This window comes from Zootoca vivipara, chromosome 12 (genome assembly GCF_965207765.1).
Source record: "Zootoca vivipara chromosome 12, rZooViv2.hap1.1, whole genome shotgun sequence".
Classification (NCBI taxonomy): domain Eukaryota; kingdom Metazoa; phylum Chordata; class Lepidosauria; order Squamata; family Lacertidae; genus Zootoca; species Zootoca vivipara.
In genome coordinates this window covers 22259792-22275152 of record NC_142595.1, presented here as the reverse complement: position 1 = coordinate 22275152, position 15361 = coordinate 22259792, and the positions used below count along the sequence as shown (strand labels likewise).

Below are 15361 nucleotides of genomic sequence, written 5' to 3'. Positions count from 1 at the left end.
CCGTAGGCTGTTTCTGTTTGTTTGATGCCTTTTAACTTCTTTACCCTTTTACACACATATATCTTCCCCAGCCTGGTGCTCTTCAGTGTTTTTTTGACCACAACTCCCATCAGCCCCAGCCAGCACAGTTGTCCCATGTGCCCCATGCCAGAGTGGATGGCGCAAAGCACTGGGAACTTAACCCCTCCTCAGTGCACAGAAATAACTTAGAGCACTGATGCTTGAAGTGCTTACCTGGGTTGTGGAGACGGAAGAAGAAGTTGGGATGGCACTAGCAAAGGGAGAGCGGGTGAGCTGGGGAAGCGACGAAGTGCCTTGATGAGCCAGGAGGCTGGAAGAAAGAGGAGTGCTACACACTGTCCGGAGCACCCCGCCTCCGTGCGAAATCGGATCTTTGTTACTTGTATAGATCCCTGCAGGAAAAAAATGAAAGCAAGACTTGAAAAGAGATGGCCAGGCACCAAGGAAAAGGATGTCTATAGCTGCTTGTTTCAAATTCCCACGTTGCCTCTGCTCCTCTCTCTCAGGATGGTTTGACATCCTTTCCTTTCCTTCTGCATCCTCCAAAAACAATCCCTTTAGGGCACGCCAGTATTGTTCCCATTTTAGAGAACTGGGCCAACTGTGGCTGAGGGTTTTTCCAGTGCACAGCATAGCAAAGAGCACAACAAATGCACCTCTGTTACTTGCCTGATGTGTGGGATCCAGATAAGGCATTCTCTCAGGCAATAAGGCACAATGTTTTGATTCTGGAAATGACATTGTTTTTGCTTTCTGGAATAGACAGAAACCCTCTGGGCAGTATTCATGAGATTACTGATGACTTAATTATACAATTTCTGCCTTCAATGCCCAGTTCGTTTGGTGACTTTAAGGGCAAAGACAGGTGTAAGGTTTGTAGAGCAATGGGACTGATCTGGAAATGCCCTCATTGCATCTACCCAAATGGAACGATTTCTCTCCAGAATCAATCTCAGAACAAAACAGTTCCCAGAAGCATGCTGTATACAGCATGACTGACCTCCTCTGGCATCACCAACAGCCTTTCCTCCGTCCCCAGAGCAGTTTTGCATAAACCAGGAAGAATTTTCTAACAGTTGACTAAAAATAATATTATGAGCTGTTTGACATTGGAACAGATTTATAGAATTGTAGAGTTGGAAGGTACCCCAAGGGTCATCTAGCCCAACCCCCTTGCAATGCAGGAATCTCAACTAAAGCGCCCATGACAGATGGCCATCCAACCTCTGCTTTAAAATCTCCAAGGAGTAGAGTTCACAACCTCCTGAGGAGGACCACTCCACTGTCAAACAGCTCTTGCTGTCAGAATGTTCTTCATGATGATTAGTCAGAATCTCCTTTCTTGTAAATGGAAATTCTAGGATTCTATAATGCCACCACCATTACCCTTTAAAAACAAAAACAAAACAGTGGACAACATTTCTGTAGTGCTGGTTCTTCTTCTTCTTCTTCTTCTTCTTCTTCTTCTTCTTCTTCTTCTTCTTCTTCTTCTTCTTCTTCTTCTTCTTCTTCTTCAGAAAAAGAACTACATTCTGCATGAACCATGGCCAGAGAGCCATAAATGACAACCTAGCCTAGAGCTGATTCACTGCTATGCATGCCTGCCAATTCAGTTGTGGTGCTGAGAGAAAGCCAGGCTTACACTGCAGCTGAAGAATTCACTGCAAGCTCTGTTTTCCTCCTCACCCAACCCCATACATAAATCTTCACTGTAATACTAGCTCAGTCTGCAAAAAGGGGACTTCCTTGCAGGTTGGGTGGGAAGCTGAAACTGAGTAGCCTCAAGTAAAAATGAGGGGTAATTCTTAGTCAATTTCACACCCTCCCAACCCAGCAGCCAGTCTATAAATTTTGCTCTCTTTTTTTTTAGTGAGTTCCTGGGGTAGAGTCAGGGATTGGCTTCTCAGATCTTGTGCCTTGAGATGCAGGCTACAATCCGAAACATACCAGTACTTACCAGGTGTAAGCCCCACAGAACACAGTGGGACTTATTTCTGAGTAAAAACACATAGGATTACATTGCATGATAGTTTCAGCCCTGGTGCCCCCGGATAGCTCAGTTAGTAGAGTATGAGATTCTTAATTTCTAGGATGTGGGTTCAAGCCCCATGTTGGGCAAAAAAAAAAATCTGCATTGCAGAGGGTTGGACTAGATGATCCTCATGGTCCCTTCTAACTCTACACTTCTTTTTTTTTAAATATTTTTATTGAAGGTTTTCTCAGTTTACAAAGACGTGTACAGTGTCTCTCATAACATTTTTACAGATCAGTTTCATTTGTTGAGACATTGGGGAGGAAAAGGGGGGAGAATGGTAGATAAGGGAAGGGGGTGGGGGTGTGTGGCAATGTTTCTGTTTTACTTAATGTGTGTGGGGGGGGGAAGTTGTCAGCAATGCTTGCATAGGTTCCTTGTTGTGCATTTGTTTTCCTTTGGTGGTGAGAGTTGTTGGGGTTGGCCTAGGATATAGTTTTATTTTGTGGTTGGCTGTGGTGGTCTGTTTTATGTGAGTGGGGTGGGTGGGTGTTCTGGGTCAGGTTAGCCAAATTGATTTGTATGCTGTTGGTGGATTTTTGTCGTTGTCTTGTTGGGCTGTGTATGTGATGAAGGGGAGCCATGTTGGGGTGAAGCCGTCTTCTTCTATTTGTCCCCGTGTCAGTTTCAACTTATTGGTTAGTTTTTCTAGTAGGGCTGTTTCCCATACCGTCTGGTACCATTGGTCTATGCTTACTCCTGACAGGTCTTTCCAGTGTCTGGTTATGATGCTTCTGGTTGCTGAGAGTAAGTGGGTTATGAGTTCTTTGTGTTGTAGATGGGCATTATTGTCCTGGAAGATGTTTAGCAGGGCCAGTTCTGGGGTAAGTTCTAATGTTTGTTGGGTTATTTTACCTATTTCTCTTATGGTTGTTCTCCAGAATTGTTGGGTTTTGGGGCATTCCCACCACATGTGGAAATACGTGCCTGTTGAGGTGCATCCTCTCCAGCATTTTGATGAGGTTCCTGGGTGTATTAGTGCTAGTTTTCGTGGTGTGAGGTACCACCTGTAGATGGTTTTCAGAGTGAGTTCTTTCCTTTTTGCTGATATGGATTTAAAGGGGGGTTTAGCCCACATTCTGGTCCATTGAGTGGGGTTAATCTCGTAGCCTATGTCGTCTTCCCATTGTTTTTTTATTGTGTCTGGGGGGTTTGTGGGATTTTGGAGCAATATTTTATATATTGCAGATACCATCCCTTTGCCGTGACCCTTTGTCGTTAGGAGGAGATTTTCAAAGGGTGTCAGGGGTCTTGTTGCTGCTAGTTTTATTGCTGGCTTGTTCAGAAGGGCATGTAATTGGTGTTGTGCTAACCAGGGTATTTGGGTGTCTTCTAGTTTATCTTGTATTTCTTGTGTTGTCAGAGGTGTGTTATTTTTATAAAAGTCTAGTAGGCGATATAGGCCTTTGGTTTGCCAAGTTTTTGTTTGGATGTTTTGTGCTGCATGGTGGAATAGTGGATGATAGACTAGGGGGAGTAGTGGGGATGTGGTTGGGGATAGTTTGTCCGTTTCTGTTTTCCATGCTTTGAACATGGTTTGTGTGTACCTATTAAGTGTTGTGGGGATCTTTCTTAGTTTGTTTGGGAGGAGTGGGTATGCTGTGGTGCAGATACTTTCAATTGTCTCTCTCTCTAGGTGTATCCATTGTTTTGTCTCGTCTTCCAGTATATATGGGATTATATGTCGAATTTTGTTGGCCCTGTAATATGTTTCTATGTTAGGGATTCCCCATCCTCCTTGTGAAGTGGGGAGGTGCAGGTATTTGGTGCTTATTCTTGGTTTCTTGTGTGAGAAGATGAAGGAGTGTAGTTTTCTCTGCCATCTGCGAAGTTGGGTTGGGGGGATCCAGACTGGGAGGGTTTGGAATAAGTAGGTTAATTTTGGGAGAGTGATCATTTTGATCATTGCCATTTTATCTGAAAGGGTGAAATTCATGTTGTTCCATCTCTTTAGGTCCTCTAACTCTACACTTCTATTATTCTTTTTGTAAACCAGGAGCTTGGCATGCACATCATTCAACCCAACAATATACAGCCAAAGCACACTTTGAACTATTGGGCTGCATCCTGGCCTACTTTACAGGGCTGCTGTAAGGACTACAAGATGGTGTATGTGATGTGTTGGAAAACCCGAATATTCAAAAACTCTATTAAAAACTATTTAAGTTGTACTATTATTGTAATACAGAAGTCTGGACAAAAGGTGAGCTCTGATAATTAATGGGACCCAGGCAAAAACTGTTATACTTGGAAGCATTACCAAAAATGTTATTCAGATGCTGACAGCTTTTAAGTGCTTTTTAAAATTAAGTTTTGCCAGCTTAATTTTAACTAAAGTTGTTAACTGTTGCATGCGCTTGAGAACACAGATCAAGGGAAAGGAGGAATCTATGTGCCCATTTACAATCCCTAAACTATAGTTAGTATCATGTCTGCAATCCTTGAGGCTTCATAGTCACTTGCTTGAAGAATTCTAAATTTGACCTGCCCCTCTCCTAGTTCCTTAGTAATAAATTACACATGCACAATAGCATTAATCCAACTGATTTAATTTCACTCAAAGAATGAGGTATGATCCCAGGGTCTCCTGTGATGGCCACTTTTATGCACCATGTCCCTGTATTGTCCATGCTAAAAACATGTTTGACATTGGTGCATGCTTCAGAGATCTCCCAAGTGTTAGCACATTCCACCTAGGAATATCCTTGCAGCATGTCCCTCACAACTTTGAGCCACATGAGGCTGAAGCAACCTGTAGCAATAGCCTTGGGTGGGAGGGCAAAATCTAGGAAACCCTTAGGAACCTTCTCTTTCCGCTTATTGCCTACCAAACCCTCTTGCCTTCAATATTTGCAGATTTAATATTGTTCTAGCTATTAGATCCAGCCCGCCACAGCCCAGCCACCTTTTGTAGAACTGAGAAGAGAACACACCTACTTCTTGATTCCATATAGGCAGATGAGAAAACTACATTTACATTCCACCCACCTGGATGGCTCTTGCCTAGGTAAGCAACCAGCACAAGAAGCATAAAATGGAGACTGGGAGGGGATGAGAGAGAGAATGGGAGAGAAAGAAATTTAGCAAATGGGTAGGTACCTGTAGCAAATGGGTAGGTATTTAAGATGATGCCACCAGCACTCTAAGGGACACTCTTTAGACCAGAGCTTTCCAAACAGTGTGTCACAATATGTTAGTGTGTCGGCTAGAGTGTGTAGGTGTGTCATGTGAACGTTCCTCCCGGGGCTGGTAAGGGGTTAGTTTAACCTCCGGTTTGCTAGTAAAACTGAATTACTATGTTGTAAGACGATGCGTGTCTAAAAAGTGTGCCACCAACATGAAAAGTTCGGAAAGCTCTGTTTTAGACACTCACACCTGCTAAGTGCACACTTGCAACATCTCTGTTGGCCACCAAAAATGTACTGTGTGAACACAACGACAACAACAACAAAAAGCACGTTTGCAAACACGCCTATCGCAACAAGTTCATTCATCAGGGAGCTGGTGCTGGCTGCGACTCCTGCACTCTGCTTAAGGTGTGTATGTGGGGGGGAATTCACCCTTAGTAGGCCTGGATTACGGGTTGACAGGCAGACCCACACGAAAAGGCTGTTTCCTTTGAACTCAAGGGAGCGAGGGAAACAGGGGGGGAAATCCTTATGGCCTGAGGTTACGATTATAGGGAGGTGTGTGTGGCTTGCAGCAGCTCCTCCCTGAGAAATAATTGCATCCTGGTTTCTCTTTCTATTCCTCTCTGCCGGCCCCTTCCCTGCCCCAAAGCAATGAGAGCAAAAGGCCGTCAACAGGGAATGACACAGAGCTCAGCTACGCCTCCTATGTCAATGTGACCTGAATAGCAAGCCCGCACAGAGATGAGAGCATGCCAAACCATCTGTGCCCAGGCCAGGCCTCCCACTTCCTTCCCCTTTAACCCTTTTTTGCTGATGCTGCCCCTTCTTTGCCAGCAGTGTCAGTGCCAGGAAGGTGTTGCTGGCGGGGTTTTTAAAGGTTTTTTTTTACAGTGCCTCGCTTCCCGGCAGTCTCAAACACACACACAATGGGTGTGTTGATGAAGCACTTTTGGGAACGTCCTTCAGCGTGTAATGGGATCGCTACTTGGCAGGGAAATGAAGTGCAGGTGCTGTGATTCCACTCAGCCGCAATGCCGGGATGCTTGGAAGGCGGGCAGCTCTGCCACAAGGATGTGGCTTGGGATGTGGGCACCACAGTCATGTGGGTTAGCCCTAGTTTGTGTGCAGCGTTCATCACAGGGTGCGGAGGCTGTGGAATCGGGATAGGGACATGGAGAAAAGTAAGTCCGTGGCCCTAGAGCAGCCTTTCTCAATCGTCCCTAGCTAGCAGGACCAGCGGTCAGGGATATTGGGAGTTGTAGTCCAATGGCACCAAAGCTGAGATAGGTCACCCTAGAGCAGGCACCCCCAATGACGATCCCTAGCTAACAGGACCAGTGGTCGAGGGAGATGGGAAATGTAGTCCAAAACATCTGGAGGGCCGAAGTTTGGGGATGCCTGCTGTAGAGTGACCATGGGCAAGTGAGGCCAAGGCTTCTGCACCTTTAATACTTGCTTAGAAGAGAGAATTTCAGCAGCTGCAGAATGCATGCCGAACAACATCTGCTGAAATTCCCTCTCCTGCATAAGTATCTGTGCCCAACTGCTAAGAGTGGGAGGGAAGGAGGCCAGCAGTAGGTGGCGCCAGAGTCAATGGCAGGCAGAGCCAATGAATTAAGAGTTTTGCTCCAATCTCCCTCCTTGCTACAATACTATGGAGCAGGAAATGCCCCCCCTCCCCAGTGGATGTAAATAAGAACACAGACAGATGGGAGCTGGCTGAGGCAGGTGGGGCTGTGCCCTATTTGCCCTGGTGGTTCAGTCTCCACTGATAACTATTAAAGGTGTTAGAGCCCTGTTTTATTTTTCACTAACCTACACGGTTGCTACAAAAAAATCACCCTCCCCAGCTGCTATTTGGCATGGGAAAGATGCTGCCACTAGTGCCAATGACAGCCTCCCTTCTATGTCAAGCAGCAGCTTGGGGGGGGGGCTTTTTGTGGGTTTCACAGCACAGGGGAAAGTGTTAAAAAACAACAACAACCGTCACAAGTATGGGGAACCTTTGCCTCCCCCAGATGTTGCTGAACTACTATTCTATCATTCCTGGCCATTGGCCACACTTGCTGATTTGTAGTTGTAGTTCAGCAATATCCAGAAGGCCAAGTCTTCTCCACACCTGGAATAAAGGAAGAGGCCAAGGCTGACATGATGAATAGGCCTAGATACAAAGAGTCTGCAATACAAGTGAGCAACAACCAGCACAGCTACTGCCTGAAATCACAACTGGAGTAACACTGAAGGACTTTGGGAAGAACAAACATATTCTCTGGGGCAAAGAAAAACAAACCCCTCATTATACAAGGACATACCCAACTCTAGGCCATGTTTCTATATACATTTCCACCATTGCACAAGTGCTGCAAAACAGGTTCTGTTTCTGTTAACTGAGAAGAGGGTTCAAGGAACAGCACAGAGCTCAGAAGGACCACCCTCCTAGCTCCTGGAAGTCCTGCTTGTGGTTCAGCACCCTTCTGGCTTTTGAGACTAGCAGTGCAAACATCTTTTCTGCTGCAAGCACCTGGCTCAGGAAGTTGAGATGCGCTGTGGTTTGCTGGCTTGCTGCACTTGCAGAAGAAATCACACTGACACACATCACGAGTGCCTTGCCACCAACAGCGCAGGAAGCGGCTCTGAGATTTCACCAGGTAAGAACATAAGAAGAGCATTACTGGATCACACAGAAGGGCCAGCAAACCCAGCATCTTGTTCTCATAAAAGCCAAGCAGACCTGAGTACGATAGCACTATTCCTCAGTTCTGATTCCCAGCAACAGGTCTACAGAGGCATACTGCCTTCAACAGTAGATGCAGAACACATCCATCACAGTTGGCAGCCGCTGATGGCCCTGTCCTTCGTGAATGTGTCTTTTAAAGCAGTGTTTCCCAAACCTGGTTCTCCAGCTGTTTTCGGACTATAATTCCCATCATCCCTGACCACTGGTCCTGCCAGCTAGGGATGATGGGAGTTGTAGTCCCAAAACAGCTGGAGACCCAAGTTTGGAAAACACTGTTTTAAAGCCTGAGATATCGCAAGGTAAGGAGAGCCCTTCTGGATTATACCAAAGGTCAATCTAGTCTAGTATCCTGTTCTCTCAGTATTACTATCCACATTGCAAACCTTATCCTCACAGCTACTAAGGACAGCATTGGATGGCGACTGGAAACTTAGGGTTGATAGCACCTTTGCTACCCTCAAAACACACACACACATTTTCCCAGCGCTGCAGTGAACACCGATGGCGATGGGGGAATGAGAAGTTCTGCAACTTTTTATCACAGTTTCTCTGGCACGGTTTATATTTGGACTGTGACGACTGCCTACTGGCTAGCATGCATGTCATCTCCGACACGCACAAATAAACAAACAAACAAACACCTACACACACACACACACACACACAGAGAGAGAGAGAGAGAGAGAGAGAGAGAGAGAGATTTGCCTATAAAAGCAGACAGCTCATCTGACACATGATGGCAGAGGCGAGACTGAGGGTGTTCAACTTGCTTGTGTGTTTGTTTGCATTTTACAGAGTTGCAAGGTCAGGTTCGCCCTGTGGGTAAAGAACCCACTGCGACCACTTGATATTTCTCTAGATAAAGGAAAATGTAAAGGAACCCCTGACCATTAGGTCCAGTTGCAGACGACTCTGGGGTTACAGCGCTCATCTCGCTTTATTGGCCGAGGGAGCCGGCGTACAGGTTCCGGGTCATGTGGCCAGCATGACTAAGCCGCTTCTGCCAAACCAGAGCAGCATACGGAAATGTCGTTTAACATCCCGCTGGAGCAGTACCTATTAATCTACTTGCACTTGACGTGCTTTCAAACTGCTAGGTTGGCAGGAGCTGGGACAGAGCAACAGGAGCTCATCCTGGACACAGGGACTCGAACCACCGACCTTCTGATTGGCAAGCCCTAGGCTCTATGGTTTAACCCACAGCGCCACCCGCATCCCTATTTCTCTAGATAGATAGACGTAAATACCTGCATTCACTCTTTTGTTTTGCTTTTTCAAGCTGAGAGCCTCAGAACCCTGCACCAGAAGCCAAAACCAATAGGATATGTAGCATCCTGCCTAGAGGCTGTGGTACCTACCTGATCCCAGAAGCGGAGATTCCATACTGAGGCTCGGAAGGGCAGCCGCATGACTGAAAGACCTAGAGGACCCTCCGATGCTGGAGCTGACCAGGGACCCCCCGGAGAAGGGCGAAGAAGACGTAGCCGTGGACCCAACCAGCTGGGCGCCCAGGACTTCCTTGTTCTTGCTCCCTTTGGGCCTCCCTGGCCCATGCTTGCTTTTCTTGCTGGCCTTGTGCTTTTTTTCCTTCAGGACTTCTCCTTCCTCAACGTTGAGGGACGGCACCCGTTTGTGGCTGCCGCCACTGCTGCCGCCACTCCCGCCAGAGGTGCCCCCAATAGAGTTGGAGACCTTGTAGTCCACGGGGGAAGCGTCCTGCCCCCTCTGCTGGCTGACGGCCGAAGTGGAGAAGCGCATGATGGAGCCGAAACCCGAGAAGATCACCTTCTGCTCAAAGACGTCGTTTTTCTGCCCTTCGTACAATGGGGAGCAATGAGCGGAAGACGAGGAGGAAGAGACAGGCTTGCGGTATTTCTCTTCCTCTGGCTGCTGCTGCTGCTGCTCCAACTTTGGGAAGGTTACAAAGTCCTGGGAGAAGGGCAAGGAGCTGCATGAGGTACCTGGAAGGGGATCAAGGGAAATCTTGAAACCTTAAGTAGGCAGAGATGAGGCATCATAGCTATAGCTGTCACAGATCTAAGTCTACGTGTTCATTTGTTTGCTTGCAAAATGCCTAAAGGTGCAGAAGGCACCGCTGGAGAAAGCCTCACCACTCACAGTTGGGGAGAAAACTAGATGCTCTTCTCACTTGCTGGATGGTTGACGAAGACTGCAATTGAAAAGGCAAAACCCACCAGGTGGACGTGGTTCTTTCTGGATGGTGTTGGGCTACAATTCCTATCATCCCTGACCACTGGCGGTGTGGGCTGGGGGCTGATGGCACTTGCAGTCCAAAAAACATCTGGGGACCACCCCTCTCTCTCACACACACATGCATCAACTGAAAAGAAGACTTAAAGGTAAAGGGTAAAGGGCCCCCTGACCATCAGGTCCAGTCGTGTCCGACTCTGGGGTTGCGGCGCTCATCTCGCTCTATAGGCCGAGGGAGCCGGCGTTTGTCCGCAGACAGCTTCCGGGTCATGTGGCCAGCATGACAAAGCTGCTTCTGGCAAACCAGAGCAGCACACGGAAACGCCATTTACCTTCCCGCAGTCCCTATTTATCTACTTGCACTTTGATGTGCTTTCAAACTGCTAGGTGGGCAGGAGCTGGGACCGAGCAACGGGAGCTCACCCCGTTGCAGGGATTCGAACCGCCGACCTTCTGATCAGCAAGCCCTAGACTCTGTGGTTTAACCCACAGCGCCACCTGGGTCCCTTTGAAAAGAAGACTTAGCATGTCTAATTGCATGCACTCACATTCATACAGCTAGTTACCATCGGGTTGCATTCAACTAAGTTCTATTCATAACAGACTCATTGATAATAATGGACTGAAGTCCACTGTCATGGCTGATCCTACTGGATCCCAGTTCCTTCCCATGCTTCACCTGCAGGTGGAAATGTCCCACTGGAAGAGGATGTGCCAAAACCCGTCGAGCTTTTCCCACTTCCTGACTTCTTGGCCTTGTGGCTTGTGCCATGGCTTGAAGACTTCTTGCCTTTCACTTCCGACCGAATGACCTCTGCGGCTTCTTTATTGCTCTCGTGGTGGTTGGTGGAAGTCTGCTGAAATGGACAAATGACATAAGGAGAGACATAAGGAGAGAGAGATTTGAGACATTGAGCTGACATTGTCTTGAATACATCACACCTAATACATGTGAACTTGGGACATTTTTGGAACGTGCTACTACTGTCAGGAATCTTTGGAGCTCAAACCCTAAAATTCTTGTTAAGAACATCAGGCCAGTCAGTGGTCCATCTTGTTCAGTGGCCTATCTATTCCAGGGTTCCACTACCACAGAAGCCAAACAGATGCCTATGGGAAACCTCTGAGCATAACCAGAGTGCAACAGCACTCTCCTCTCCAGAGGTTTCCAGAAACTGAAACATTGCTGCCTCCAACATAACCATCAGGGTTAGTAGCCAATGATAGACTTATCCTCAATGAATTTGGTTTTTTTTTTAAAGCCATCCAAGTTGGTTGCTATTACTGACATAGTTCAATTATGCTAGTAGCCAAAATTGTGGCTACATTTAGGAAAAGTTGCTATTTCTTAGGTCTAATGACTCGTAACACCAGTCTTTTTCAGAATAATACAATAAAGTACGGTATCATTAGGAAGATAATTCAATGATAAGCATTCAACCATCAGAGTTGGTACAAGGAGTAAACAGCCGACTTCCAGAAATATGACGTACCCAATTATTTATTTTTATTTCTGAAACACAAGCTTTCTGATATACCAGACTTGCACAAAACAGCAAGTTATTTTTTTTAAAAAAGTATGTCACTCCCAGCTTCTCTAGCAGTCCAGCAAGCAGTGCCTCACCAACAGAAGCAGAGAGTGTGGGCATAGATCAGGTACCCCCAAACTGCGGCCCTCCAGATGTTTTGGCCTACAACCGGTCGGGGAAGATGGGAATTGTAGTCCAAAATATCTGGAGGGCCGAAGTTTGGGGATGCCTGGCATAGATGATACTCAGCAAAAGGTCACCACACACATAAAAACCCCACTTCCCGTCTACACAATGTGCTTCAGTATGTCCACACTTGGGTAACACACCATTTTAGATTTCCTGCCCCCCTTTACTGCATTATCTATTCTACAGATTGGGAAAATACGTATTAAATGTGGGCAGGGAGTAAAGGCTGCCACTCCAATGAGAATGACATTGTGCAGGCAAAGCAAAAAGCACACACATACATGGGCTGCATTTAATCCACTTGGAATTCCATGTGTACACAGCCTTCATTTGAGAGCAACGAGTCATTGTAAGGGCCTAAGGGGGAAAGCAAAAGTTGAAGAGCTTTCAAAGTAAGGACTAGAAACTTGATGTGTGTGTGTGGTTGTTTTTTTTTTAAAGTTGCAGCAATTATTAGCCAGACTGTGAGGTGGACCCCTGTGGGCAATCAAGAATTCTTCCAGATGACTTCCCTAAAAAAAGTAGTGTGCAGTGCAAAACTTTTGATACACGATAGAAAAAACCCAAAACCTGCATTTCCCCGGTGGTGTGTAATCAAGCTATCACCGTACAACAGCTGGGAGGTTAAAATGCATTCCAGATGTGCCAGAAGTACATGGAAAAGAGAGGGGTGAAAATCTAAAGCGGGAGGCCTGTGCCTTCTCCAGGCCAGCAACTCCTGGGATGTTAAAATGTTAAACCCTTCTGATTTACGAACACGGGAAGGGGGGGGGGGAGTTTTGACAACCACACCTGCCAAATGGAGGGGAAGCAGAAAAGAGATGGGGCAATGCAAGAGCAGCAGTCTACTATGCTAAACCCTCTAGGGAACATCAAAAATGACCCCTATCCCAAGCAGGTTCAGCCAGCACCCTGACCTCACTAACCAAACCTCTGAAAGAGAAGCCCAAAGAATTTCCTTCCTCTCATCAACTCCTCTCCCTGCAAAAGTATTTTGGAACCCATGCACAACACATACAAAGTCATACGTGGGTGGGAAATAACCCAGAATCCACATCAAATGCCTTCTTTTTAATCCGTCAGGCCAAAAGGTGATGGAGTGAATAATAATGTATTAATGCTGGGCAAAAACCTGACTTAGAAAATGAATCCTGAGTGGAAAATTCATTAAAATTTCAAACAGCAAGCAGTTAAGTAGAGGAACCCAGATGTTTTAGGGAATTGCTGGTGAGAAGTTCAGATTTTTCAATTTAAGTTCAAACAAAGGCACCCAATGTATGAGACCAACTTGTCGCTATCCTATACAAATAGTGCCTGTCTCCTTAGGTGGGAGTCGAGTTCTACTCATCCCTAGAGACAGAGACTTTGGCCATTCATCCTTCATGGGAAGTTCTCCAACTTCCCCTGTTGGAACAAGGACCTTCCGTGTCCTGATTGGCTCCCAGCCTTACATTCTGACTGGATGCCAGTGGGAGTTCTATATAAACCCCTTCCTAATGCAGGTCATCCCCATGTCTGTCTGCAAGCCAGGACTTCCTCACACACACCTGATCAAACTTTTTCTCTGCCCTCTCTAGTTCTTTCTTTTGCTCCCTTGGCCTGTTGGGTGATGGCCAGCCGGCTAGGCATCTGACAGCAACTGGAATAACTTATTCACACCATACACTTAAAGCATATCCAATGCACATTAAAAGTACAGGGCTCTCCCCTATCAAAGAATCCTAGGAATTGTAGTTTAAGGGTGCTGGGAACTGTAGCTCTATGAGGGGAAACTACAGGTCCCAGGATTCTCTGGGAAAAGTCATGTGCTCCAAATGTCTTTGAATGTGCTTTAAATGTAGATTGTGGATCTATTCTTCGGGGGGGGGGGGGCACAAAAACCCTGATCACCCTCAGTTCCTTGACTTTGCATCAACCATTTAGAAGCATTACCCCCAAATCGAGCTAGTTCACCCTTCTCTCTTCGCGAATCGCTTCCAATCTCCCAAGACACATTCTCAGCAATATTCAAACAGCAATCAAACAATCAACCAACGGGAGCTTAGACACAAAGACAGACAGAGCACCCATAGCCACAAGCTACCACCTGGAAAGAGAGTATACCTGATTCACAGCCACCTTCACCCAGCACTCCCGTCCCTTGTACTTGGAGGCAGGATCTGTCCCATAAAGCAGAGGGACATCTGCTAGATTCTGGCTTGTGAGATGAGCTGCTACAAGGAATGATGGGAGACTGGAGGAAGAAGCAAGGAAGCTGGATGCTGGTGGAGTGGGGAGGAGAGCATTAAAAAAAAATCCACAGCAGCAGCTGAATTGTGTGCCTCGGATTAGACTAGCATTACTCTGACAGCAGGAGGAGGGGGGAAGAACAATAAACAATCAAACCCAGTTGAGGGTTCTTCTCCTGCAAACAAGACAAAAGGGATACAGTGAAACTGCTAGCGAAGTGCAAGAAGCTGCTGGGAAGAGAGCAATAGCCTGTCAGAGGGGACTTCTGTCTGTCTTGTCAGAGCAAACAGACCCAAGCCCAAAATAAAGGAATAAAATGGGGTGTGTGTGTGTGTTGTCTGTATCCAGAATGGTGCATAGATTTGAGTGGTTCACTGCCTATGCTGTACAACTTCAGACTTTGTGTTGGTCAGATGTCTGAATCTTTCCATAGGCCCTCCTCACATAGAGAACTAGGATGTCAGGGAGAAGTGTTACATTGGATGCAGGTGAGAGCTCACATCACCAGATGCTTCCCCATTAAATACTATGACTGGTGCTGCTACCAGTAATCTAACACACACACACACACACACACACAAAGAGCAGCATGTCAGAGAGAGGTAGGCAATGTTTTGCCAGATCAACTTTCACCAACCTGGTGCCCTGAGGATGTTTTGTGCTGCAACCCTCATCAGCTCCAAAGCTGATCTGCAGGTTGGTGAAAGCTGATCTAGGCTGTGCTAGACAGACCAAATTGCCTGGCCCAGTTGTAAGGGCAGGTTCAGATGGTGAAGTAGAAACGGCTCCTACCTGCAGGCTTCCAAACTAAAAAGGAAGCAAAGGGGAGGGAAAGTATTAAGAGGCTCCTGACAGTCTCTTCCTGCCCAGGGACCACAAAAGCTCCTGGCCATTAATTTGATCCAGCAGGAGTCTTTCGGACAGAGATGGGTCCCAATTTTGGGGTGGACCAGGCAGAAAATCCAAAGGCCACCCCACCCCAAAATGTATAAATAACAAACTTAATAATGGGACAACTGGCCTCCAAAATGTGCAGCTGCAGCAACTGCCTTGCTCGGCCAACAGGCCTATCAGGATACGGCCGAGGAGGAAAAGGGAAGCAGGTTGGTTCCACCATCAGCTCTGCTGAGAAACCCACTCCATCAGGTTCCTCCATTAGGTTGCAACTTTTGGCTTCCCTCTCCTCAAGCTGTTCCCTTCCCAGCAGGTCATTATACAAACTTTGTAATTAAGAATTGGTGCCTGGGTTTGCTATATTCCTCCTCCATTCCAAACCGTTTTC

The 15361-nt window shown here is 46.7% G+C and overlaps 1 protein-coding gene across 9 annotated transcripts in view; it reads right to left on the bottom strand.

The window, feature by feature from the left end:
- Positions 1-15361, bottom strand: part of MLLT6 (MLLT6, PHD finger containing) — a 102568-nt gene that overhangs the window by 12693 nt on the left and 74514 nt on the right. For 5 of the 9 annotated variants that reach the window (XM_035134402.3, XM_088655637.1, XM_035134401.3 and 2 more), the window contains 3 exons: positions 10812-10989; positions 9280-9882; positions 235-413 (listed from right to left, as the gene is read on the bottom strand). In XM_035134402.3, the coding sequence (XP_034990293.3) occupies positions 235-413; positions 9280-9882; positions 10812-10989 (960 nt within the window). The remainder of the gene's footprint in view (positions 1-234; positions 414-9279; positions 9883-10811; positions 10990-15361) is intronic. The other 4 variants (XM_088655636.1, XM_088655639.1, XM_035134403.3 and 1 more) reach the window with 1 other exon arrangement.